Source organism: Podarcis muralis, chromosome 2 (assembly GCF_964188315.1).
Source record: "Podarcis muralis chromosome 2, rPodMur119.hap1.1, whole genome shotgun sequence".
Lineage (NCBI taxonomy): Eukaryota > Metazoa > Chordata > Lepidosauria > Squamata > Lacertidae > Podarcis > Podarcis muralis.
In genome coordinates, this window is record NC_135656.1 from 72,798,775 (window position 1) to 72,824,894 (window position 26,120).

Consider the following 26,120-nt stretch of genomic DNA (forward strand, 5'->3'; position numbering starts at 1 on the left):
CATCTTTAAATTTCCTGGAATTGTATGTGATTAAGTACACCTGTGGGTAGCCATTAGAGTTCTGCAAACAGTATCAGCTTACTACACTGTTAAGTGATTGCTGATCAACTGCTAATTTATGTACCTGTGGGGACAGTTTATTTGGTATGTGTTTATTATTTATTATTGGGTGTTTATCCAGCTTTGGGAAGGCAGATTGAGGGCTGTGGGAAGGGGCGTCAAATGTTGCCAGAGGCTGCCCAAAAAGGCCTCAAGAGCTGCACGTGGCCCTCAGGCCACACAGCGGACCACGCTGCTGTGGATATTCAGGCCTACCCTTTAGAGGTGCTATACTGTTTTCCTTTCGGAAAGGCAAAGTCTTAAGTATTCAAAGTCGCCATTCTAGAGAAGAAAACATCCACTTACAAGTAACAAGCAATTGAGGTCCATAATCTAACAATTCAGATGACAATACCCCTCACAAAAGTCTATTGTGCCTCAATTCTCCCAATGAGAACGGCATGGGTGAAAGGAAAAGAAGCCTTGAATTACAGTGCACTGAAAATGATTATGGGCTGGAACAGCTTGTCACAAGTGAGTGCATCTCTTGCTTAAGATGACCACCTGGTCTCTGCACTAAGAGGGATTTTAGACTCACCTGCAGTTATCCATATCAAGTTCCTCAAATAGTTGCATTTATAAATAATTTGGATCTCTGCAAGGCTACCTACGTTAGCTACCTTTCCATTCTAGCAGATGATAAAAAGGATGGGGCCATTCAGAATCATTTAACCCATAGCATGCTATTATAGGAAAGGTGGTTGGACCTGGGTTTTTCTGGATCACTTTCATCAAAGCCCTGTGAGGCCCTAAGACGTCACCATGTCGTGCTTCAAAGGAAGGATTTATTGGCAGAAGTCAGGTAAGCCACATGCCTAGGCCCATTCCTTTTTGCCAACAAGCCCCCACTCTGCCTGAGCCACTTAACTGTACTGCATTATGCACGTTGAGCAAGACTGACTGGCAAGAGTGGCTGGATCTATGTACCATTGTGGTAAAGTGGCCACACCAACTATTGCCACTATGGGAGCACCACAGAAACTGGGCTGCACTACAGAACAAGTTGGATGCTAAAACTCGGCTCTGCTGAGAATGCCCTGCCTGAACAAGTGGAGAGTACCTTTCCAGTATTACTTAGTAACCAGCTATCCCACACTCTTGAGAACAGGGCGGTCTTCTAAGGCAAAGAACTTGCTCCCAATTGGCATTGGATACTTGATGCAACCATTTAGACAGAAGAGTGGTCATGGCCAAGACCCATACCTCCCTCCACAGACTGAACATTATCCAGTTTCCGGGTTGCGTGTCAATAGCTGAACTATGGAAAAGGTTGATCTTGGCCATTGACATGATGCTCTTAAAGGCATATGTCTCCAAGGGATATGGAAGAACTAAGGTGGAAGAAGCATCAGCACTTGCCTCTCTCCTGAAGCTGGCAATTATCCTGACCTACTCCCCTGACCCCCAATACTTCCAACTGTAGATAGTGAACAAAGCAAGATGGGGAAATCCTGTACCTAAAAGCTAAACAGAGGTTAGCTGGGGGGGGGGGGGCGGCGGCTTCAACTAAGGGAGCCATACAGTACTCGGAACGATTCATCCACCCAAGGCCTACTTGATGGAAGAAGACCAAGAGTGATTCCAGACAGAAAACTTTCAGAAACACTGGTAGTCCCCATTTCTCATCCCTGGCAGTCCAAATGGCAAATGAAGAGCTAGAAGAATTGGCACAGCTCCAAAGAGTTGTACAGGAAGCGGCAGGGAACACACCTCACAACACACAGCTCCTCTATTTTGTAATGTCTTCCTTTCCAGTTTAGCTCTACACTACGTAATCACCCCTAGGCAATGCAGTAGCTAAGCTTTCTACATTGGCAGTGGGAGACAGCAAAACAGCTAGCAAAATAGCAGGAACAGAAACTACTAAGCTCTGATACAACTCTTAGCATTTTGGCTCCAAAAGACAACATCTCTCTTAAAATTAAGAATAACACTGAATACCTTGGAGAGCAGCAGTGGGGAAGTACCGAAAACATGTGGGGCTGAAATTGTAACTACAACTTGTAAGAACAGGGTTTACTAAAGCCTAGCTGGGGGGGGGGGGGGCCTTACACACAAACCTGCCAATTTCCTATAAATAATCATAGACTTATAGAATTATAGAGTTGGAAGGGACCCTAAGGGTCATCTCTTCCAACTCCCTGCATACAACACCGTTTTGCTCAAATCATTATTTATTTTTATTATTTGGCTTACCCTCCAGCATGCCCCTAGCAAATGAGAGGGGCTTCTATACAGCTGGACAGACTTTCTTCCAGGCTTGACAACTCATTGCATCTGACACCTCATTTTGTCCATTTATTCTGCAGGAAGCAAGCAAGCATAAACAGGCAAGGGCGCAAAGATCACTGCTGTAAAGCAAAGAAGTGCCACCAGATCTAGGCACCTCTGGGGAGCCAGCTTTGGCTCTGATTTCATATCTCCATTGCTTGAACAACCATGGTTTAAAGCAACAACTTAGTACTTGGAAAAATTAATTAAGAGAGACACAGAGCCAATTTCCCCAAGACTCAAAACAAATTGGAACACCAACATTTGAACATATCTTTACATTGAATGTAAATATATCTACTGCCTGAGGAAAATGTTCAACTTTCAAATCAGGACTGGGGACTTAGGAGTATCTGATGGGTGGGCGTCACAATAAGCATTCACTTAAATGGATTGTATGAGGTCAAGAACAGACAAAATATTTAATTCCACCTCTCCTTACAATAAAAGAGCAAGTAACTGCCCAACGGGAAAGTTCCCGAGCATCCTAATCTAAATGACATGCCTTGAAACCAAGCAAAGTAATTTTATTCTGAGTTAAGCAAAAAGAAAAAGGTTTCAACTTTCCTCTGCCATGACTGCAGCTTTGACTTTGTTTCTATTGTAAACACTGATGGTATTTCTACCCTGGAACAAACAAGCAAAAACAATCCAACCAACAACCATACAGAATCATTTTTATTGATCATTTGGCAGACAGTTTGGCACAAAGAAATGTACCAAACTTAGGAAGTCATATTACTTTCTGCAACCCTAAGCAGCAACAGTATTTCAGCCATTTTAGGAGTTAACTACAATAGATTATATCTGTGAAACAACGGTCCTAATACACAAGGAAAAAGCAGAATCTCTTAAGCAGCTCTGGATTCATTTCCACAGTATGCATTGGGCTCACTTCAAGGGAAGTCTACCTATTTGATTGTTGGAAATGTAGCTGCTGCCTGAGTGCCAGGAAAATCCATAAATCACCACGAGAAGACATATTAATAACTGTCTCTTTTCTCATTCACCTCCTGAACAGAGCTATCCATTTGGTTGCTTAGTTTAGGCATGCTGCGACTGATTCATTCAATCACTTATTAACATAGTAAAAGCAATTAACAAAAAAAAGTGAAGCCAAACAACTAATATCATGACTGCAAAAAAAGGGACACCAAAAATCTGTTCCTGCTTGCAGCTCAACAAATACAAGCTACTTCACTCATCAGAACTCAACTCAAAATTGCTTTAGTGTGCTGTCTGTTATAACAAACCAAAACCATGTAAGATAAATAACATACAATAAAGATTTAGGGTCGCACCCAGTGTAGTGCTACGCAGTGTGTTTCATCAGCCCAGGGATCCCCACTTGCACAACTCCTTGCACCCCACCCTACAAATCTGTTCTGGGTTTCCTTCCCAAGATGTTAGTTGGATACCACCCTTAAAAGCTATTTTCAAAGCTTTTCTAAAAAGTTCAACAAAGGAGACATTTTGTATATGCTACCTGGTCTTCCTCCTCATCCTCCTCATCTTCTGCCAAACGCTGCCTGCCCACCTCGTAGAGCCTGCAGACAGTATCCATGTTCATGGCATCCATGCTTCCTTGGTTCTGAAACAGGAACCAGATACCAAGTATGGTAGGTTAGCTTCCATCCAACATGCTGGACTGACAAATTCAGCAACACCACCTGCTTCATCATCATCATCTCTCCATCCCAGTTACACACCTACACTTACAATTGAACAGCTGTTTGATTACCTTGTTTGGTTCTTGCAATGCAAGAAAAAGACATTTACCTCAATCACCGCCAAGTAACAGTCCTTTGTGTCTGTACACAGGTCAAATATGTTCCTTTTCACATCAATGGTGGCTGGAAAAGAACACATGTTTTAATCCACATTTAGCCAAGATAACAGATGCTGAAAGCCAAAAAAGAAACAAAGAAAACCTCAAAAAATTGAGAAATGTATTAAATCATCAAACTGTAAAATTGGAAGGGACCACAAGAGTCATCTAGTCCAACACTCTGTAATGCAGGAATCTTTTGCCCAACATGGGGCTCAAATCCATGACTCTTGAGATTAATAATCTTATGCTCTGACTAAGCTAAACCATGTGCTTAACAGTCTATCACCTTCTTCAGAGAAAAACATTTTTCTTGCACTAACAGGGTGATTCATTCAAAGCTACAGGCAAAAACATATCAGGCATAGTGTAACCTTTTAATAAATCTCTCCACGATGAGCATCATTTCAAAGCATTGCCTTGTTTTACATATATAGACAGGGGAGGAGGGTTGTGGTCCTCTTGGTGCAACCCCTTCTTTCCCTAGCTGTTCACAAGGAAATCCTTTTTGGTGAAGCTGAACCACAACTGCATTCTTAAAAGGAGGTGTAATGATATCTATGGCCGTTTCTCCAGGAAGCAAGCTAGAAGCTTTCTGCAAAGAAAGTGAAAGTAATATACGTAGTTTTGCTCAATATAAATTCAGGTAAGCGCAAGCACCATCTTTACCAATTGGTTTGTAGTCTGTTGCATTGAAAGTCCTGAAAGATGATCCAAAGGGACTCCGCATCCTCTCTTCCAGAAGATCATCTTCATCGTCAGCCTGCAACATTGCTGATCAAGGGGGAAAGGTGTTTAAGTAAGCAGTTTCTGGTGGTCCAAAATTGTTTTAGGAGCATAGGAAGCTGCCTTTTACTGAGCCAGGCCAATGGTCCATCTAGCTCAGTACTGTACTGTACACACTGATTGGCAGCAGCTATCCATGGTTACAGGCAGGTGGCAGGTGGCACTGGCAGCCCAACCTGGAGATGTGGGAGACTGAAGCTGGTGCTTTCTGCATGCAAAGCACATGTGACACTGAAACATGGAGAATGGAACCAACTAGAGCAGCCTTCCCCAATCCGGTGCCTTCCAGATGTTTGGGACTATGAATCCCATAGCCCCTGACCCTTGGGCTATAGTGGCTAGGGCTGAAGGAAAGTGCCAGGAGCCTTTTTTTAGTGACAAAACATGCAATTCTGCATGTCTTGGCTGTGTATGTTTTTGTTAACTACCACAAAGTAACATAGAAACAGGCATCTTAATAATGGGCATCTTACCTCCGTACATGACTGTTCCAGTATGGTTGAAGACTACACGGCACTGATCCAAGGCTGGCACTGTGTGTAGCAAGTGGAAAGTTCGCAGGTCCCACTGGGGAACATGTTAGGGAAGAATCCACGCAATCATCGATTGCAATACCTGCAGCAGCAATTACATGTGAATAATGGGACGCGGGTGGCGCTGTGGGTTAAACCACAGAGCTTAGGACTTGCCAATCAGAAGGTCGGCGGTTCGAATCCCCGTGACGGGGTGAGCTCCCGTTGCTCGGTCCCTGCTCCTGCCAACCCAGCAGTTCGAAAGCACGTCAAAGTGCAAGTAGATAAATAGGTACCGCTCTGGTGGGAAGGTAAACGGCGTTTTTGTGCGCTGCTCTGGTTCGCCAGAAGCGGCTTAGTCATGCTGGCCACATGACCTGGAAGCTGTACACCGACCCCCTCGGCCAATAAAACAAGATGAGCGCCACAACCCCCGAGTCGGTCAGGGGTCCCTTTACCCTTTACCTTTTAATGCCAAATATATTGTTGGTAGATGTTACAGAAAACAAAGCTGCCACCAAGATAAAGCAGGACTTCCCAATATCTAGGACTTCCTCTAGCCCAGCCTTCTCCAAGCAAGTGTCGTTGTTTTGGATTAGAACTCCCGTCAGTGCCAACTTGCATGGCCAATGGTCTGCATTATGAGATCAGGGATGATGGCACTAGGTTACAGAAGGCTGGTCTACTCCTACACTTAGGTCTGATTGTCCCATCTTCCTCCCTAGCCCAATTCCGAACTGCCACCCTCATTAATATTTGAAAATCAGACAACAATGACTCTCTGAATTCAACTTTACAATATTGCCTTGCAAAGCGCTTTGTCCTAGCCACTTTGAACAGGAGGGCCCAAATTGGCATTGCAATATGCGCAGCCAACAAACTTACTAATCCAAGCTACTGCCCTATCTTGAAGAATCCTATTACTGCATTTCATCTGATAAAACAAGAAACATTACACCACATTCTGCAATCATTTGTTCAGCACACCAAGCTCAAGATCATTGTGTGAGTCACAGCTCAGGCACAAAGGATACAATTTCTGTGTTGACTATGACTTCCAGCCCATTTGGATGAAAAACACCACTGATGGTCATGTTGAATTTATCAAACTTGTGAATAGCCTGTGCAGAGCGGACATCCCAAAGGACGCCATCATTTAAGACAAGGTCGTCTGTGGGGTTAAAAGTGGCACAATTCTTCTTGTAGTTGTTTGCAAGATCTGGATTAAACAGAGTTAACAGCTTGTTGCCAGTCTGAATATCATAGATCTTTTGGATTAAAAAGAAGAAAAGAAAATAGTCAAGATCTGCAATTCGTTTGCATCTAAAGAGAACAAAAGTATGTGCAATAGTGTCAAAATCATTTTTTGCAGACAACCACCTGCCCTGAGTTTGCTCATTCACCTTGAAAAGAGTTTACAAGTTCATGATCAGTCTCTGTGGGAGTGCTCAGTGCATTCATTCTGTATTCTGACAATGCCCAGAAATCATTACAGACACTACTGGGTTGGAGAGAAATCAAAGGGCATTACAGTGGTACCTCCGGTTACGAACGGGATCTGTTCCAGAGGCCTGGCCGTATCCCGAAATCTTTGTAACTGGAAGCGCCTGTTCTGCGCATGCGCACAGCACCGTAGAGCGCTTCTGTGCAGGTGGCAAACCCGCTTCCAGGTTTGCCACGTTCACAACCCGAAAGTTACGTTATCCGAAGGTAACGTAACCCAAGGGACCACTGTACTGCATAAAGCCTACCTACAGTAAGGTTAAGAGGCAGATAGTATGCTTCATTTGCTAGCTTATGTAACAGTAGGTGAATTATTTGCATTGCTACCTACTGCCATGTTAGCAGTACATTTTAAGAATTCTAAGAAGGGTTGTCTCTTCCTAAATTCCCACAGTCACCAATCAAGGAAAACAAGTAGCAGGAACCTCACAAGTATCAAAGAGTCCCCTGCATTTATTTCTTAGCTCTTGAATTAAATCATTTTTCCTATACCCTGATACTCTCAACAACCAAGCGTCCCTTAAATTTACACAATCCTCTTTTTAAAAAGCAGCAAAAGAATAAACAAACACTGTAAAATGGCACTGCACTGTTTTTTTTAATAACTAAAGCTACAAACCTAGCAGACAAAGGACCAAACCTGTGTTGTTCCATAGGTGTAGCCATGTTAGCATGTCACAGCAAAATCAGTTAAGAATTTTGTAGCACCCTTAAAGACTATTGATTATGGAAAAAGGTTTTATGAGATGGATCCTAGTCTACAGAAGCCTATGCCATAAAAATATGCTAGTCTTTTAACATGCTACAGGGTGTGCTGTAAATTTAAGAAAACAGTTTAATTTTTATTTCAGCTGCTTTTCATAAATTGCTGCAGATTCACTGCTTTTTACTTCTGCGCTCTGTGTAGCACTTTGTGCACAGCTGATACTAAATAGTAATATTGCCAATTTGTACATTCTGCTTCAATACAGGAATGTTTCCTGTGATTTCTTCAAATTTTAAAGGAGTCAACCAAGAACAACCTTTCACAAGTCGCGTAAGCTATCCAAAACTGGCAACGCATGACGTTTCTAGAGCAGTGTAACCTAAGGAGCACATCCACTACTGCTCATTTACGATGGAAATTTCTTTCTTAATTGCCAGAGAATGTGCAAACTGACCAAGAAGTAAAGGCTGCTGCTCAGAAAACTGTGGAGCAAAGTCTCAATCCATTACAGGGGGAAAGATCCCTAATTGAGATTAGGGATTGTGGGTAATGAAATAAAGAGACTACCATAAAGCATTCTATGTACCACATGGTGGAAAAAGCATCACAAAATGAAAAGTTACCATTCTGACATATATGCTAAAAAGATGTTTGCAGACTTGTTTTCTTTAAAATTATTTTCATATAGATGCTTAACTGGAAATCAGACCATACTCTGAACATTTGAATTTGTTTCTTTTACCCTTCTCTCAGATACATTTTATGTACAGGATCCTTTAAACACTAATTTCCCTTTGCCAAAGCTAAGAATAATTTTTTTTAGCCTGTTGCCTCCCAAATGACCAGATCATGAGGTAAGATCAGATTTCTTTTGAAAGCTAAGATAAATAACACAGCAGAGCAACATAGAAATAATACTTTGTTTAAATGCAAATATATAGGGAAATCAACAAAAGGGCAAGGAAAATTGTGAAGAATTTGAATAGATTTATGCTTTATGACATTTGTCTTCCTAAAGTAAGACAGTCCCTGAGATTAACTCTGCTTGACACTGCCACCTTCAGATTGCTTCTAACTCCTCAGAACAGAGAATATTTGATATGTTATACTAGAAAAGTAAAATTACTGGCTCATTTTCATTCATCCTGAAATAAAGTACAGATTCTCTTTAAAATCTCTAACAATTTATTTTTAAACCGATGAGGAAACATTAAATTATATATTGGGGGGCGGGAATAATTTCCAGGTGAATGTGTCCTAGGAAACAATCCAGAAAACGTCCTTTATGATAAATCAACTAGGCTAGGCATTATAGATCCCCAAAGGAAGGGCAGGCAGAACACCTAGGAGGGGCCCAGGTTTCACCATTGGACATTAATGAACCAATGAGGTCAAAGGTCATCTAATCCAGCCTCCATAAAGCAAGTTCCATCACCAGATCCATCCATGGCACATTTGAACTAATTGCTAGATCTCTTTCAAGCAACATCAGAGCTTCGTATCTGAAGAAGTGTGCATGCACACAAAAGCTCATATCAATAACTAACTTAGTTGGTCTCTAAGGTGCTACTGGAAGGAAATTATTTATTTATTTATTTATTTATTTATATATATATATTTTGAATTTTGTTTTGATCAGAGCTTAGTTAGCCCTCTCTAACTCATTTACACAGCACTTCTGTTACGTAATAGCTATGGTTGGGCTACTGAATTTCATTTTTTATTTCAGTTCACGAAACTTGTTCAGTATTAATCTCATCCTATACCACCAAGGATGATGAATCTGTGATCCTTTAGATGTTGATAAGACTACAACTTCCATCAGTCCCAGCCAGCATGGCAAACGATCAGGTTTGATGGGAACTGTGGACCCATAACATTTGGAGCACCACAAGTTCCTCATCCCTACTCTACGCAATGTTTCAAGGTTCTTCCCATAAGAAATGGTTCTGGCATGCAAATGGCTACAACATGCTTAGACAGAGAATATTAAATTGGCTTCGGAGATTTTAAAAGTGATACTTACATGGGCAATGTCCCCCTTTGTGCCAATAACCCTGTCCTGAGAGTGCTTGCTGAATTCCACATAGTGGTCGTCTGTGAAGGAATGCCTGCACAGGAGAATCAAATGTTCAATACGCAGTAAGAGATCAACGCAACAGTGTTTCTCAACAGTCATTTTGTGCACCTTTTAATGTATTATTGCATCACATAATACAGAATATACTGGTTCTTGAGCTAATCATAAAATATAGTCACTCCTCTGCCACTATAAAACCCAGCTATATTCACTACTAGGGCAATCTTTACCTATCTGTCATCTGCCTAATATGCATTCGAAGAAGTCCACAGGATTATAGTCACTTAACAGATTGCTCCTTTAATGGTCTGGTCTATCGGGGTAATGAAAACACAATAAAGAGTGTACATACTTGGTTTCAAAGACAGACTTCATTCCCCACAATGCAGAAAGAGGCTGGCTCCAAGATGCAGATGTCAGCAGTAAAGAGCCGTCCTGCAGTTTAGGGGAGACAACGAAGAAGCAAAAGTGTATCGTTATTATGCGTGTGGATGTATTCTTATTTAGCAGGATGTTGGGGGAAATTTCCTGCCATTTTGTTCTGGGAAGTAAGAAAGCCATCAGAGCTGCCAATTGTGCCACGATGCAAACGTTTTGGGTAGGTAACAATATTGGCAGTCCAACGGCCAACATCACCACATTTGTCAAGCAGGAAAACCCAACGATCATCTGATCAGTCATTTGGGGTACGTGGCCACTCCAAATGACCTGTTCTGAGCAAAGCTTCATTATCATCATCATCATCACCAGCAGCAGCAGCAGCAACTGCTGGGAATCACTAGTGGGAGAGAGTTGCTGTAGCACTTGTGTCCTGCCTCCAGGCTTCCTCTAGACATCTGGTTGGCAACTTGTGAGAACAGGATGCTGAGCTAGATGTGTCTTCGGCTTGATCCAACAGGGCTCTTATGTTCTTATAATGCACAGAAGCATGGGGAAATGAGCTTTTCACAAGATTAACCTCGAACAAGGGTAGCCAAAATGGTGCTTTCCAAATGGTGTGGCTACATTCCTGACCACTGGCCATTCTAGCCAACGCTGACGGAAGTTGTCACCCATAAAACCTGGACAGCATGCCATTGGCTTACAACTGTGAGAACTGTCACTTAGAATCAGAGAATTGTAGAGTTGGAAGGGAACACATGGGGTCATCTAATCCAACCCCCTGCAATGCAGGAATCTTTCAACCAACATGGGGCTCGAACCCACGGCCCTTAGATTAAGAGTGTCTTGCTCTACCAACTGAGCGGGTAATTGTATCCCTTAACAAATTGATTTGTGGCTTCTGTCGGTGGAATATGGAAAACGAGTGCCTTGCAAACAGGGACTGGTCTTCTAGAAGCAATCTCTCCTGCAAACTTTCATACTTTCAGATTTAATAGAAAAGCATTTTTCCTGTTTAAATACATATTAAACCCATCAGCCTCATCTCCCTCCCAAATACTGCTGTTGTTGTTGTTTCCATGCAAAGTGACTGATCTCTCTTCCCCTGTCACAAAATATTGGATGAGACCGAAACTGACAGGTAATATTTTACCCCTCCCCTTGCTATAATTCCATATTACTCACAAGCAGCTTGAATAAGAATATACTGGAAATTTGGAAACCTATGACAAATTACAGAAAGCAATCACTAAATATTCCCACTTACACTAATATATTCACACCATTACACCCAATGGAAGGGTACACTGTAGTAAGGTAAAAGGTAAAGGACCCCTGGAAGGTTAAGTCCAATCAAATTTGTCTATGGGGTGCAGTGCTCATCTCTGCTTTCAGGCCGAGAGAGCTGGCGTTTGTCCACAGACATGTGGCCAGCATGACTAAACCGCTACTTGCGCAACGGAACACAGTGATGGAAACCAGAGTCCACAGAAATGCCGTTTACCTCTCTTTCAAGTGGTACCCATTTATCTACTCGCTCTGGTGTGCTTTCGAACGGCTAGGTTGGCAGGAGCTGGGACAAGATGGCAAAGTGAGAGGAACAATGGAATAGGGGACGGGGTATGAAGCATGTCTTGTTTATAAACAATCCCAAATTAGAGGAGAGGTTTATGTTCTTTCCTGGCTTAGCTCTGCATCCTGATTCTGAAGGGAGATTTGACTAACCCCTGTATCATTCATGAAGCCTAGAGCCACAAGGTTCTTGTGATGAAGAGGCCCATGGTGCTATGTTACTGTTCCTTACCCTAGAAGGCTCAAGGTGTGTGATGGCAGAGTTGTGGCACTTATAGCTGGCCTCCTCCTGCCCACTGAAGACGTTGTAGAGTTTCAGGTGCCCCGTGCAAGTGCCCAGCATCAGGAATCGCTCCCGCGCAGAAAATGCACAACACGTGAAGCCACTCTCATCTTCATTTGCTTCCCGGAACACAGAAATTGGACGGAACCTGGGAAATCAAAGTGCAGCTGAGTAAGAAAGCGAGAGGATTGGCAAATGACCAAACGAAAATGAAGCTTAAAAACTGTATACGATAAATTGCTAGGTTGGAAGTCATGACTGCCATCTAAAGGGAATGGAAATATCTATGAATGCTCGGAACGTGGAAGATGCTGGAGAAAACTGTCAGTAGGTGGAAAGACAAGGAACGGGATACAAAGCCACAGGTTTCGTCCAAAATACATATGGGTACTCAAGTCTACCTTTTGGAAAGCTGGATCCAAAGATTCAAAGGAATTGAGAAAAAACATCTTGCTTACCTGCTGAATATAAGGTGCCTATCAAAGCACCCGCCATCCACCCCGCCATACTTTGGAAAGGCCGCCCTGCGTGACAGCCGCGAGGTAAAGTTAGTTGGCGCTTGGCGCCTCTGTTTTGGCTCAGGACACTGGTGGGGTGTAAAAAGAGAGAAAGGAGGGCAAGTGGCCACAGGGTTCTTGCAGCGAGCATGCTGTTCCCTAAGGTACTCTGTGATTATACTGTCCAGTGTGGGAGGGGAAGGGAGGTGCCTGTCCAGCTGCTTTTTGATAGCTGGGCTCTGGCTGTAGGCGCCATGGTCTGATTTTTGCCGAAGCACTCTGATTTTCCTGCCATTGCAGGGAGACGGCCTCTCTCGAACAAAGCTAATCCTGCCAATCACTGGAGAGCTGGTGGCCTGAGATGGCCCCGGAAGAGCAAGCGAGCCCTGGCAGGCAGTCTGCCTTGGCTGGGCATGGACAGAGGAAGCAGCGGGAACTACAGAAGGGTGGTTAGTCAACCGGGCAGAAATGCCATTCGCTATACGAGGGGTACGAGGCAGAGGCACAGGAGAGGCGGCAGCAGGAACAGGGGTGAAGGCGGAGGAATGAGAAGCAGCCGTCATGGGTAGATCCGCCTCCTTGGTAAGGATGGTAGCAGTTTCTCCCAGCCCTTTAGAGATGAGATGGTTCCTGATCAAAAGCAGCAGCTCCTTCTCGGGAAACGAAATCCTCGACTGGGCCACGACGTCTGCTTTCTGAAGTCGAGCCAAGGAGACGTCTGTCCCAATCAGCAAGGGTTTCCCAGAGACCCGCTCAATCAGCTCAGCGGCATACTTGCAAAACTTCACGTGCTCACTGCGCTTATCCTGGAGCACAGGCTCCTTCATCAGCTGCTGGATCTGGCAGCTGCTGAAGAGAGGCAACTTGCTGATGATCTGCCGGACCGTACTGCTCCGGGACAACCCCACCAAGGCTTTGCAGGCCAACGCTCGGATCTGGTCGGCATCTGTAATGGGCATTTTCACAGACAGCAGAGACAGCAGCACTTTGATGCCGTTGTTGGACTGCACTACGTTCCACATCTTGGCCAGGGTGTGCTCACCGCTCCTGGGTGCCTGGGGGAGCATCCGGCGTGGGGTGCCAGAGATGAATTTGCCAATGCTTGAGATGCGGTTATCTGGGCCGCACACACAGTTAATAATAATCTGAAGGGCTGACTTCTGGATTTCTGCATCGTGGATAAAGAATTCTCCTTCAGCAAGCCCCAGGATAATGCTGATACCTAACAAAAAAGGACACCGAATCAGTAGTCTATCCAAATAGGACACATCAGTATATAAGAACCTACGAACAGCCCTGCTGGATGAGGCCTATGGCCTACCTGCTCCAGCACTCTGGTCTCAGAGCGGTCAACCAGATGTCCACAAGTAGCCCCAAAGCAGGACCTGAGCAACAGCACCCTCTCCATCCATGATTCCCAGCAAATGGCATTCAAAGGCATCTAGTGCCTCCTGCCTAGTATAGGAGGCAGCGTAACACTTACTGAAAATTTCAGCAACCAGTGAAGAGATTTATAAAGTTAAGGATGGAAACCGACTGAAAAGGTCAAGTTCTACATACCCACGATGGAAATAGAAGTTCCTCCCTCATCCACCGTATCTACCGCCTCTGCTAACTGCAACTGGATTTTAGGAACCACAGTAAGGATGGCCAGAACATCCAGAGCGTAACGCACTGTGTCATTCCTAGAAAACGAAAGCAAGCGGTTATGGAACGCTTTTAAGGCAAAGATCAGCTACACAAAATAACACAAATCCATTACACCAGCAGTCATTCCAGGCTAGAAGAGCGTGCATGTGGGCAGACACTCGCCTGGGGCAAATGACTATGCAAGCAAGCAGTGAGTTACAATGTTCAATACTCTCACCTAGCATAGTAGGTCTTCCAGTTGCATGCTATTGAAATAAGTTGGAGCATGAGCTGCACACAAGACAGCTTGAGGAAGACCTCTGCTGGATCCCAATAGAGCTGTCCCGGCCCATATTCTATTAGGAACTCCATCATCTCTACAATCTGTTCATGCGTGTAGGAACAAGCCTGAAAGGAGAAGGTAGCATTCAAGAAGTCTTTTAACATCATCAATTACTTGTGTGACTTAAGAAAAAGTACACTCCTTAAACTCAATAGCAGCTTTCAGAAAAGGGAGATCCAGAATTGTGGTGACACTGCAAGTAAAGTCCTGCCCCGCTCACACCTTGAGGATCTAACCTCGCACAGTTGGGACACAGAACAAAGCTTCATCTGCTGATCTCAAGGCTCATGCAGGAGAAAGCAATCCTGAAGACAGGGCTTCACACTTAGTATCTATCAGTTTAAAATATTTGAGATTTACCATTCTGCTAAATAAATAAATGCACAAAGAATTCTGAACACAAACACTAAAGGCCAACGATCTAAAAATGTACTAAAATACAGTACGGCAGATTAAAATCCAGGAATAAAAACTATGGATGCTGTTGAAAAGCTTGCCTAAACAGCAGATGGCAGAAAATCATAAAGGGGGAGGGGGAACAAAGGAACCACCCATGAAAGCGATTTCCACAAGAGGAATGGGGAGGGGCCCTCAAAAAAAAATCAAGGGTAGTGTGACTGAGCAAGAACTAGCATAATGTGCTCCCTACATCCATTCAAAATCAGCTCCACATAGAACCTGTCAGAAATCAGTCCACGAAACTACCAAAGCACAGACAGCACAAGTCATTCACTTGTGCACCGGAAAGGAGCGCAGTCAGTTTATCAGATTTGACTAACATGACTTTTTGACATTTTTTTGCCAGAATATCTAAAGGGTGACTGGATCAAAAAGTTCCTATACCTCTACAAAACACACTACTCACCTTATATGGAGGCTGCGGATGGACCAGGATGCCACCTTCAGTGCGCTGGAGTGACTGCTTCACCTGTTCCACTTTGATGGCAAGATGAGCCTCAAAATACCTGCGCATGGCCATGCAAGTGTGCTTCCCAGTCTGGCGGCTGGCAAAAATCTCATCGTCGCTTAGTAGTGCACCTTGGGTTTGCAGGTTTAAGATATCAAGAGTGCTAATCTACAAGGAAAAAGAAACGTATTTGCCATTATGTTATTTCCCATGCCTAAAGGCTTATTGCCTTATTTTTTCACTCAAATGAAAGAATTAGATGAGCCAAAGAAAACCTGTGCCAAGAAGCTGCTTTAACTGCCAGAGCTTTCAATACATATAGGCAACCTGACAAAGCAACTCTCATAAAATGAGCCAGTTTGTTCATTTGCAATTAAAGAATCACTGTTCACTTTTAAAAAAATATTATGTAACATACCCAGAAAGATTGAATCAGGAAAATGGAGAAGCACAAGGGAAGGAGTGTAATTCCATTTTTACGGGCTTTGTCCTTTACATGCAGTGCAGTAAACCAAACTCTCTACTTTAATTGCTAAAGAAGAAACTACCTCAATAATCTGTTCTTCTTATCACCACAGACCATAGTTCTCTTTAAATAGGACTCCTAAGACAGCAGCAAAGATTACTCTTACCTTTACCACTACTATTAACTGCCTGAGGATCTCGGAAATGCTACATGTATTAAGTTGTTTTTAATTACTGTTTAGATTTGTTAGTCACTTTATACCAAAAAGGTATGAAAGTGACTTAACAAAATAAAATCCAAACATATAAAAACAATTAATAATCAGAAAAAGTTAAACCAATGTACAATACAAAGTATCGCATGCTCACCCAATGACAAGATTAGGAGATTAAGTTATAGCCAGTGAAGAGAAGCATGGATAGAAAGTAAGGGAAATATAGGGGAAATATAGATGTCCCAAAGCATGCTGGTGCTGGTAACAGTCACACTGCGGCCATGTTCACATGTAATGCTAAAACATGGTTTAATGCTTGGGAGTAAGAGTTCACAAGTGTGACCAAAGCCTAAGACTCGGCACCTAGTTTACAACAAGGGTTCTTAAGCAGATTTCTAAACAGGTTATGAAGCTGGCCTTGTGCAGTCTCCCTGCCATCTCCTCCATTCAATCTATTGCAGAGAAGCAGAATATTCTATAAATGATGAAAGAAAGGGAATACCTTATATACCAGCGGTGGGGAACTGCCAACCCGCAGGCCTATTTAGGTCCAGGAAGGTTCCTAAATGAGACTATTTTGCTCAAACCACACGCATCTGCCCAACACTTGACATCGTATGTGACGTCAGATATGGGGCAGGTAAAAACATGGCTGGGATTGGCTGCAAATGGAGGTTCACTGGGATGAAGTCATCTGATGGGCACTGAGAGGGAATCCCTCTGAAGTTGTCACCTGCTCCTACTGATGTCAGGTGATTGACAGCCCCTCCAACCTATCAGAGATGACTCACAGGGAGGTAAGACTTCTGGCCCACCATCCAATTCCAGTTCCCCACCTCTGGCCTTGCAGAACCAGCTGAGGTGCAGAAGACTTGGTGGTGGCACCCCAACCCCACTTTTAGATGTTTTGAGAAAACACCTGATAATATGAAACTGCTGTAACACTTACCAAGTTAACAAGGCGCCGTAAGCCATCATGCCTATCGAAGAGCTCCAAGACCGCACGGAATGAAAAACAGATAGAGAAGAACATGGTAGCATGGCAGCAGCCCGAGGCATGAGAGCATTCCATCAACCACAAGGTGTAGTTCACAACATCTGATAACACGTGGGGATGCATGCAGACCTAAGAACAAGAAGATGCAAGGACAATCCTCACTTACGTTCATGAAACAACACGTAATTTCTGTTTAACCCTCAGCAATGCCCCCCACAGTAAGCAACAGACTATCTAATAATTCAGTCACACTTGCAGTCTCAGCTGCAGTCACACTTAAAAAACTTTTTGCATTCTTGCTTAAGATGGTGGTTGGGATAAGCAACTAATGAATAACAGATCAGAGTTAAAACATAAAGCAGCTAACTAACAAAATCAATCCAGGCGTTTAATAAGAATGTGTGTGAAGTATGCTTAAAAGCTAAGAACGTAGGGGAAATGGTTGTGACAAAATTCAGAAGCACATGCAACACGTTTATGATGCCAATTGGGAAGGATAGCAAAGATATTTGCAATCACTCTCAAATTCCTTTCAAAGTGCTAGATGTACCAGACTCAAAAAAGTTCGGTACAGTCATACCTTGGTTGTCAAACATAATCCATTCTGGAAGTCCATTCGACTTCCGAAATGTTAGAAAACCGAGGCACGGCTTCCATTTGGCTGCAGGAGCTTCCTGCACTCAAGTGGAAGCCACACTGGATGTTCGGCTTCTGAAAATGTTCAAAAACCGGAACACTTACTTCCAGGTTTTCGGTGTTCAGGAGCCAAAACATAGGAGTACCAAGGTGTTCAAGAACCAAGGTACGACTGTAATATTATATTTATGGGTTACGCTGTGTGGGTGACACCCAAAGGATCCACTGATTTGACCCATTGACTTCAATAGGTTTACTCTGAGCTCAGTGAGCGTGGGGCTTGCCTCCACTTTAGCTTCAGAACAAGAAACCTATGAAGTTGACTCCCCAACACTGAAGTTAACAGGGCTGGCATCAGAGCCTGTTGATCTGATCTCGCTTTCTGCACTCTTGCTGAATTGAGGTGGATTCTTGCAGTCAACTGATGACTGACAAACCAGTATCCCATTAAACAGCAGCCACATGTGCATGTTGAAAACAGCATTATGAGGAAAAGCCAACATTTGATGGACGTATCAAAAAATAATTCCAGTCGGCATGTGAAAAGTGTGGCTGTGTGAATCCACCCCAAGAGGAACCTGCTAGGTAGTATTCAACAGTTGTTTTGTGCTGGCAAAAGCAAATTCGCTTGAAAAAGGGAAGTCACCCAATTTTTACTGTTTCCCCCTACCCTATGCAGCCCACTGTATTTTAAATACCTACAATTTCTGTTAGCAGAATGGAATCTTACCCTTTCCATGGCATCCTGATTGTAAGACAAATAATATAAGCACATGGAGACACCTGTAGCTGCCATGGAAGGACGAGGAATCTCCAGTAGCTTCTGCACTCCTCCATGAGCAACAAACTCTGTTGCAAACTTGTTGTGGAGCAGCAGCGATGCCAAATACTGCAAACAGAAACCCAAAGTCAATATAGAAATCCACTAACAAACCCTTGGAGTTCTCGGGTACCAGTGAAATGCTCTTCTCTGCAATTTGCAGAGTGTGGTAAGGAAAGAGGATATTGCCTTCTTGGACTGCACCTGCCTGAGAGCAAAAAGGTGGCCTTGGTATAACAACACCACCTTCTAACTCAATCACCTATAAATAGCTTTATCAACTCTGTAATGTAGCCATCAGATATTTTCCTACAATTTAAGAACACAAAAGTTTGCTTTGCATGTCTATGCATTTCAAAGGTAAAACACAAGGCAATTGTGAGCAAGGAAAATGTCTCTTCTCTCTTGCAAAGGATTTAAAGTGCAAAATAGCACCAATGTTCTGCAATTTCATCTCAAGGCAGCAGCAGTAGCAGAACTTGGGGGGAAACCAGTTTATGTCCCGTTAAATTTAATGGAACAACACAAGCAGCAGGAGACAACAACATAATATGAAACTCTGGGTGCAGCACCAAGGAAACAGCTGACTGATTCAAAGCAGCTGGATAGCAAATTTATCTGGGACTGCATCCCTCAAATTTGAAGCCTTTCTTGGCCTACAAAAAGACTCTGGACTGGCTCGCTTCCAAGACCAAAGGGAGAATATTAACACTGCAAATTTATTTTGCCTTGAAGAAACACTTTGATGACAGAATGTGAAAGGCTGAGGATACGAAGCGCTGAGAAGTCAAGAAATGCATTCAAGTAAGCACAGCAGCATCAGGATTAGAATCAAAGCTAAATCTGAATTCTAGGTTGTTGTTTTTTTAAAAAAAAATCTATATAAATGTAGCCTTAAACACAGTGATTTTAATGAATATTCACATTGTGAACTGACTTGAAATTTTGAATAAAAGGCAATATAGACGTGTTTTAAATAAATAAAATAAATAGACCAAAGCAGTCAGAGGAAATATACTTAATAAAACAGATAATCATTGACCCCGTTAGGAAAAGAGCAGATGAAGGTTGCCTCAATCAAACTTAAGAGCAAAAACGCACAAACTCAAAGTTGAATGCAACTTTGGCACTACTTAACTAGATATCAGGTCCAAAATTATTTACTTCAATAAATAATGGGAAAAAATAATTGGCACGGAATCACCACTTGTTAACAAGCAATTTGCTCTGCTGTCATTTTACCTTCAGGGCTTCAAAGGTGAGCAGTACATCATTGGTCCGTTTCAAATCAATATAGAACATCATTAGGTCTCTTGATCCAAGTTGCATAAAGATGGGAAGCAGCTGTGAAAAGTAAAAGATTAGTTCACTGTTGAAAAAATTGTGTGGGGAGCACTTTCGACAGTATCATTTCCCTTCCACTAAAATTTAAAGGCAAGCGAATACTGATAACAATCAAGATCCTTCTCTGTCAAGTGACCAACACTACCTTGTATTTCTTACGGCTCAGCTAACAAGTTCCTTCTCAACAATTTTGGATGAAGGTGGTTGTCCAAGAAAGGGAGACAAGAAGAGCCTCCTGTCAAAATGTGCATTGCGCCACTGAAGGAAAGGCAGTAAAGAAATCTAATAAATGCATCTTTTCAGCACTTCTTTTAAATAGTTAACTCTCATCCATCTGTTCGAATTATGAAATTGCAGGGGTGGGGAACCTTTTTCAAAGAGCCACATTCCCTCAGGGACCACCTTCCAGCGATCATATACCCCTGGGTAGAACAATGAATGCAGCTCTGACCTTTGTACAGAGGGCTACACTCTAGCCATGCCAAAGGAAGATGCTTCTGCACCAGGGGTCGGCTACCTAAGGCCCATGGGCCGGTAGCGGCCCATGAGGATTGTTTAACTGGCCCATGGCGACCCCTGCCGCTGCCCCCCCCACAACTCTTACTGGCGCAGCGACTGACTTCTGGGTTGATGGCACCTGTGCACATGCACACAGGTGCTCCTCAGACCCGGATGTGTGCCAGAAATAGCATGTGCACACGCGTGCAGGGTGGAGAAGCGCCCCTGCGCATGCACACATGCTATTTCTGGTGCACTTCTGGGTCGGAGGAGCACCGGAAATAGCGTGTGCGCACGCACACAGGTGCTCCTCTGACCTGGAAGAGCGCATGTACGCACATGCTCCTGCCCATCCTCTGACGGACGGAACGTCGACCGGCCCATCCTCGGATAAGGTTGCCAACCTCTGTTCTACACACACACATTCTCCCTATCCAGCAAAGCAACAGGCATTGTCACAGTTCAAGGACACATTCCACCCAGGCAACAGCACTTAAGGACAATACAGAGCCGGCCTGTCAAAGGCATAGGGTATAGGAATTCGTTCATTTATTTTTTCCCCAAAATACAGTCCGGCCCCCCACAAGGTCTGAGGGACGGTGGACCGGCCCATGGCTGAAAAAGGTTGCTGACCCCTGCTCTGGACACATCTTCAAGCAATTAAGCCCGTCATCTGAGGCCCTTCTTCATGTGCCTCCCTCACAAGGTCTGGAGGGTGGCAACCTTTTCTGTGGTGGCATATTGTCCCCAGGAAGGTTCGGCTGCTACCTTCATTACATATCTTGAGGTGCCAGGTGAAATCATTTCTCTATAACCAGGCCTTGGACTGATTAAACATTCTATGGCCTTTTAAATGTATTTGTGGGAGGGGGCGATTGTTCTGTTTTTGGTTTTTTATATTCTCATTTTGAATTTTTGAATTCTGAACTGCCCTGTGATCTTCAGATAAAGGACGGTATACAAATTTTAATCATCATCATTCCAAACCCCCCCCCCCCCAATCAACACAATTTAATTGGATCATAAAAGGAGCCCATCCAGACATTGCTTGTTTCCTTGCCTTTTGGATACCTACCTCTTGATACTCCCCTAGGGGAGTCAAATACTGCAGAATTAACCTTTGCTCTATAGCGGAGGTCAAAGGGTATAACGTATAGTTCGTGCCAATCACCCAAGGAGACATCTCTGACCAGCTGCTGTTAGACAGTTCAACAAACATCCTTTCCGGCTCTGAAGAGAAGCCAAGTTTTTGTTTTGCTTTCCGGAAATTCTCTCTTTCATGTTGCTTCCCTGATTTTTTGGTGGCAGAGTTCACCCGACTACTAGTCTTGTGATTTGAGTCAAGGTTAAAGGAGATTTCCATATCCCCTGTAACTTCCTCCTGTTCGCCATCCACAGCCATCTCCCCATAATCCATGTCCACAGCTTCTTCATCCAGAGGCAGCAGAGAGTCTGAGGGTACTTTTCGAGGACTGGGCCGCCTGTTTTCATGTTTCGTGTTCACTTCATTCACTTGCAGCTCTCTCAAGCGCTGAAGCACAAACGCCACCTGTTGCAAAAAGAAAAGGATGCAGCACTTTCACATAAGCAAGTTCAAGTCAAGTAGCCCGCAGGAGACCAGGGAAGGAGAAATACAAGGCGTTTTTACCCTGGCTTCTGATTGAGAAGCAGCCCCCCCCCCCAAAAAAAAACCCAGGACCAAAGGCAAGGAGGGAGGGAGGGGTTTGTTTTTTTTAAAAAAAATAGTTTTTGTGTTTAAAGCAATTTCCATGCAAAGACAGTTCATTTTCATTTTCTGTCTACTGTAGGAGAGCAGGGAGAAATGGACCTGGGAAGAAAGGCCTGGTGATCTTTCGTGATTACAGGCAAATACATCTATGACCAATGATCTGCACAGCTAACATGTGAAATCAGTATTTCCATTTGTTTTGTTAGTTTTAAAAATTATATCCTGCAGGTCTCAAAGAGACTTACAACAATAAAACATATATTCTAAAGGCAACTCCCCATTTGTTCCTGTCTGTTCGCGACACCCCTTTTAGCTCGCTGTTCTACAGATTTTACTGAAGTGTTTCCTCTGCTCTGGTTTTTATGTTTTTTATTATTATTTTGTATGGGTGTTTGATTTTTGTGCTATTGTTGCAAAGTGCCTTAGGCAACATTTGGTGGACAGACAGTATACAAACTTAACCAAACCTTTACAATAAATCACTCCATTTGCTCCAGGTTTTGAAATGAACACACCACACCAAGCACATTTCCAGCTACAGGGCAAATAAGCATGAGATATGCTACCAAGAGCAGAAACATTAAGAATCAATACTCCGATATGAATCTGTTTCCTCCATTTGCAAAGGACAAGTACAGTATGGCAATTTCCTATAAAGCAGAACCATGCAAATTCCCCTCCAGTTTTCCATCATTCGCTGCAACTTCTGAAATCACATCTGTGAGGAATGAGCCCCCCAAAAGTCTTAGGATTCAATTATGCTTTGCAAGTGCTTGCTTTTAACAATGGGTGTGACGGATTTGCCATGAGGATTACCAATTGAGAATTCTCATCTCTGTAGTTAGCAGCAATGTCTTGGTTCTCCATGGCCCCTCCCAGCAATCCAGTTGCAAATGTCCTCAGAGGTTGATCAGCCTCTCGTGCCCACTTGAAGAGATTCTCAACTATGCCTTCCTAGAGTTCGTGGGGATGGGGAGAAGGACAGATATTAGCAGATAAATTCTCCTCTCCACAGCCATATACAAAGGAAAAAAATAAAATTTATCAAGAATGGGGGAATATCTGAAGTCCTCCTACATTTTCCAAACTGTAAGCCAGCATTTTCCAACTAGAACACCTAATGTGGATTAGTCCTGTATACCTGAAGGAGCGTCTCCACCCCCATCGTTCAGCTCGGACACTGAGATCCAGCGCCGAGGGCCTTCTGGCAGTTCCCTCATTGCGAGAAGTGAGGCTACAGGGAACCAGACAGAGGGCCTTCTCGGTAGTGGCGCCCGCCCTGTGGAACGCCCTCCCATCAGATGTCAAAGAGATAAATAATTACCTGATATTCAGAAGACATCTTAAGGCAGCCCTGTTCAGGGAAGTTTTTAATATGTAACGCTGTACTGTTTTTAACACTGATTGGGAGCAGCCCAGAGTGGCTGGGGAAACTCAGCCGGATGGGTGGGGTATAAATAATAAATTATTATTATTATTATTATTATTATTATTTTCCACAGTAATCCTGAAGCACTTCTGTTGACTTCACAAGGATCACACTGTAATTATATGAGTGTACAGTAGAATACACTATTATTATACACTTACAATAGCTAAGGTCCACTAAGCAATGGAACTGTGTACATATGTATAATCAAGGTCTGAAGTAATGCTAATATGCATATACTAGCAGCCTTTTGTTATTCTTGCTGTGGGATGACCTACTGGTGAGGGACAAGTCACTTTTTCAACGGAACAGCCATTTGCTCCTTCATGAAGCACAAACTGCTGCAGCAAATGCAGCAAAGGACGTTTTTTCTCTAACCACAGATCACTTCTTTGGATCCTGGTCACATAAACTCGGGAATTTCATGCAAGAATCATCCACTTCCCGCTACCCACTACATATTGAAGTTGGGGATTGTATGTATTTGGAAGTTTGAGAATGTTTCTCTTGGGAGACATGCAAACAGCCCAGAAGACAACTGTAAGCCTCAACTCATGATCAAGTTTTCAAAGTTGCATCCTTATGGTAAAAGACCCACAGAACATGGAAAACCTGTTTTTTTGAGAGAGAGAGAGACAGAGAGACTGAAAGTACCATTTGAAATTCATATCTGTATTGACAAGAAGGCTATTAAAAACTTTTTTAGGCTGGTAACTTTCATGAAATTTATACGCTGTATTTTGCGAACTAATTTACACAGCTGGCATAATGTCTCCAAGGCGCCCTAAAACAGATTTTTGATTTCTCACTCCTTTGAAACATAGTTGCTGTCTACCTAAGTCTCTAGAAATAGCAGAGAGAGTGGAGACTACTAAAATGGTAAACAGGAAGGTTATGTGAGCATCATCTTGTATCTGAGACCTTTTCCTGAAAGACGACAGCAGTTTCCAGCCCAGGCATGATGTCCAAAAGGAGTCGACAGGCAGCGGTATTCAAAGGTGGTTCTCTGCTTGTCATCACATAAGCATTCACCAGCTGAAAAGAGATAAAGAGAATTAAATAGTACTGTCTATTAAAAAATGGTCCATATAAGAAAAAGAAGTTGCATAAGCATGCAGTATTGGACTGCCAGAAATATTAAAGATTTCCTCCCTTATTCTGAATGAAGCCAATTTATTATGGCTTAGAGCCTGAGTTACCCTTCTGTGAATGGAAGCAACAACGATCCATTGTTGGCTCCCATTGATGGAAGTGGGGAGGCCCTTTTCATCAATTCCTCCTTTTCTCTGAAGCCCCCAGCACCACCTCCCATATTACACTAGAACAGGGTTTCCCAAACTTGGGTCTCTAGCTGGTTTTGGACTACAACTCCCATTATCCCTAGCTAGCAGGACCAGCTTTTAAAAAAAATAAATTTTAAATGTATTTGCCATTGTCTACAAATCCTCTCAGTGGGGACGCGGGTGGCGCTGTGGGTTAAAGCCTCAGCGCCTAGGACTTGCCGATCGAAAGGTCGGCGGTTCGAATCCCCGCGGCGGGGTGCGCTCCCATTCCTCGGTCCCAGCGCCTGCCAACCTAGCAGTTCGAAAGCACCCCCGGGTGCAAGTAGATAAATAGGGACCGCTTACTAGCGGGAAGGTAAACGGCGTTCCGTGTGCTGCGCTGGCTCGGCAGATGCAGCTTGTCACGCTGGCCACGTGACCCGGAAGTGTCTGCGGACAGCGCTGGCCCCCGGCCTATAGAGTGAGATGGGCGCACAACCCTAGAGTCTGTCAAGACTGGCCCGTATGGGCAGGGGTACCTTTACCTTTACCTTTTACAAATCCTCTCAGACCACACAGTCTGCAGGAATTCCAACAGCCAAATTGAATCTACACTTTCCTGGAAGAGCCAGACAAGGCACAAAGACCGTTTTGTTTTTGTTTTGTTCTTAAGAAGCTTCTGCAGGTAAGCATATTAAGTTAACAAACAGAAGGCTCTCGTTTATACTCTTGCTGTTGTAACTTGTACAAGTCAGGCTTAGAAAGATTTTATATCAATTCTTGGAAGGTACATTCCTAATTAAGCACACAGCAAAGCTAAAAGAAAATGATCACTCTGGTACCCCTAACTCAAGGCAAAAAGATGACTGAGTAAAAGAATAATGAAAAGTTCCTAGCAGTCCTGATGTGCAAATCTATGGGAAAATGTAAAGGGCAAACCCACTGCATTCATGAAATCGTCGTTCTTGAAGAGTATCCTCAGCAAGTGGCCAAGCATACATTTTGGATCTGCCCGACCTAGAAAGAGATGGACAAGAATATCAGCTTGTCTTCCACACTTGATTAGCAGTAATAAATAGCAAAGTATGTAGCATGCAAATTAAAAGGCATGGCTAAATTTTCTAGCTAGAAGTGAAAGAATGCTTCACATGTCACTTTTCTCTAAATGCATTCTGAGTAACATTTTAAAAAATGTTTTATATGTAGAAAACAAACCTTACGTTTAATGCAAAGCACATAGTTCACAGAATTATAAACAATCAAGCAAAAAAAGATAGTCAAGGCAAATGACACATTAGGAGTATTTAGAAAACTGAACTGGAAACAGT

At 43.3% G+C, this 26,120-nt stretch overlaps 1 protein-coding gene across 4 annotated transcripts in view; it reads right to left on the bottom strand.

Annotated features, from left to right (window-relative positions):
• The window catches only part of DCAF1 (DDB1 and CUL4 associated factor 1), a 50,416-nt gene that overhangs the window by 12,753 nt on the left and 11,543 nt on the right, over positions 1-26,120 (bottom strand). For all 4 annotated transcript variants that reach the window (XM_028718711.2, XM_077924758.1, XM_077924760.1 and 1 more), the window contains 19 exons: positions 25,736-25,809; positions 24,452-24,565; positions 22,918-23,055; positions 21,448-21,921; positions 19,773-19,874; positions 18,441-18,599; positions 17,027-17,203; positions 15,356-15,565; positions 14,386-14,555; positions 14,079-14,203; positions 12,480-13,740; positions 11,971-12,169; positions 10,138-10,220; positions 9,732-9,816; positions 6,531-6,764; positions 5,458-5,551; positions 4,868-4,972; positions 4,150-4,223; positions 3,857-3,961 (listed from right to left, as the gene is read on the bottom strand). In XM_028718711.2, coding sequence (XP_028574544.1) covers positions 3,857-3,961; positions 4,150-4,223; positions 4,868-4,972; positions 5,458-5,551; positions 6,531-6,764; positions 9,732-9,816; positions 10,138-10,220; positions 11,971-12,169; positions 12,480-13,740; positions 14,079-14,203; positions 14,386-14,555; positions 15,356-15,565; positions 17,027-17,203; positions 18,441-18,599; positions 19,773-19,874; positions 21,448-21,921; positions 22,918-23,055; positions 24,452-24,565; positions 25,736-25,809 — 3,983 coding nt within the window. The remainder of the gene's footprint in view (positions 1-3,856; positions 3,962-4,149; positions 4,224-4,867; positions 4,973-5,457; positions 5,552-6,530; positions 6,765-9,731; positions 9,817-10,137; positions 10,221-11,970; positions 12,170-12,479; positions 13,741-14,078; positions 14,204-14,385; positions 14,556-15,355; positions 15,566-17,026; positions 17,204-18,440; positions 18,600-19,772; positions 19,875-21,447; positions 21,922-22,917; positions 23,056-24,451; positions 24,566-25,735; positions 25,810-26,120) is intronic.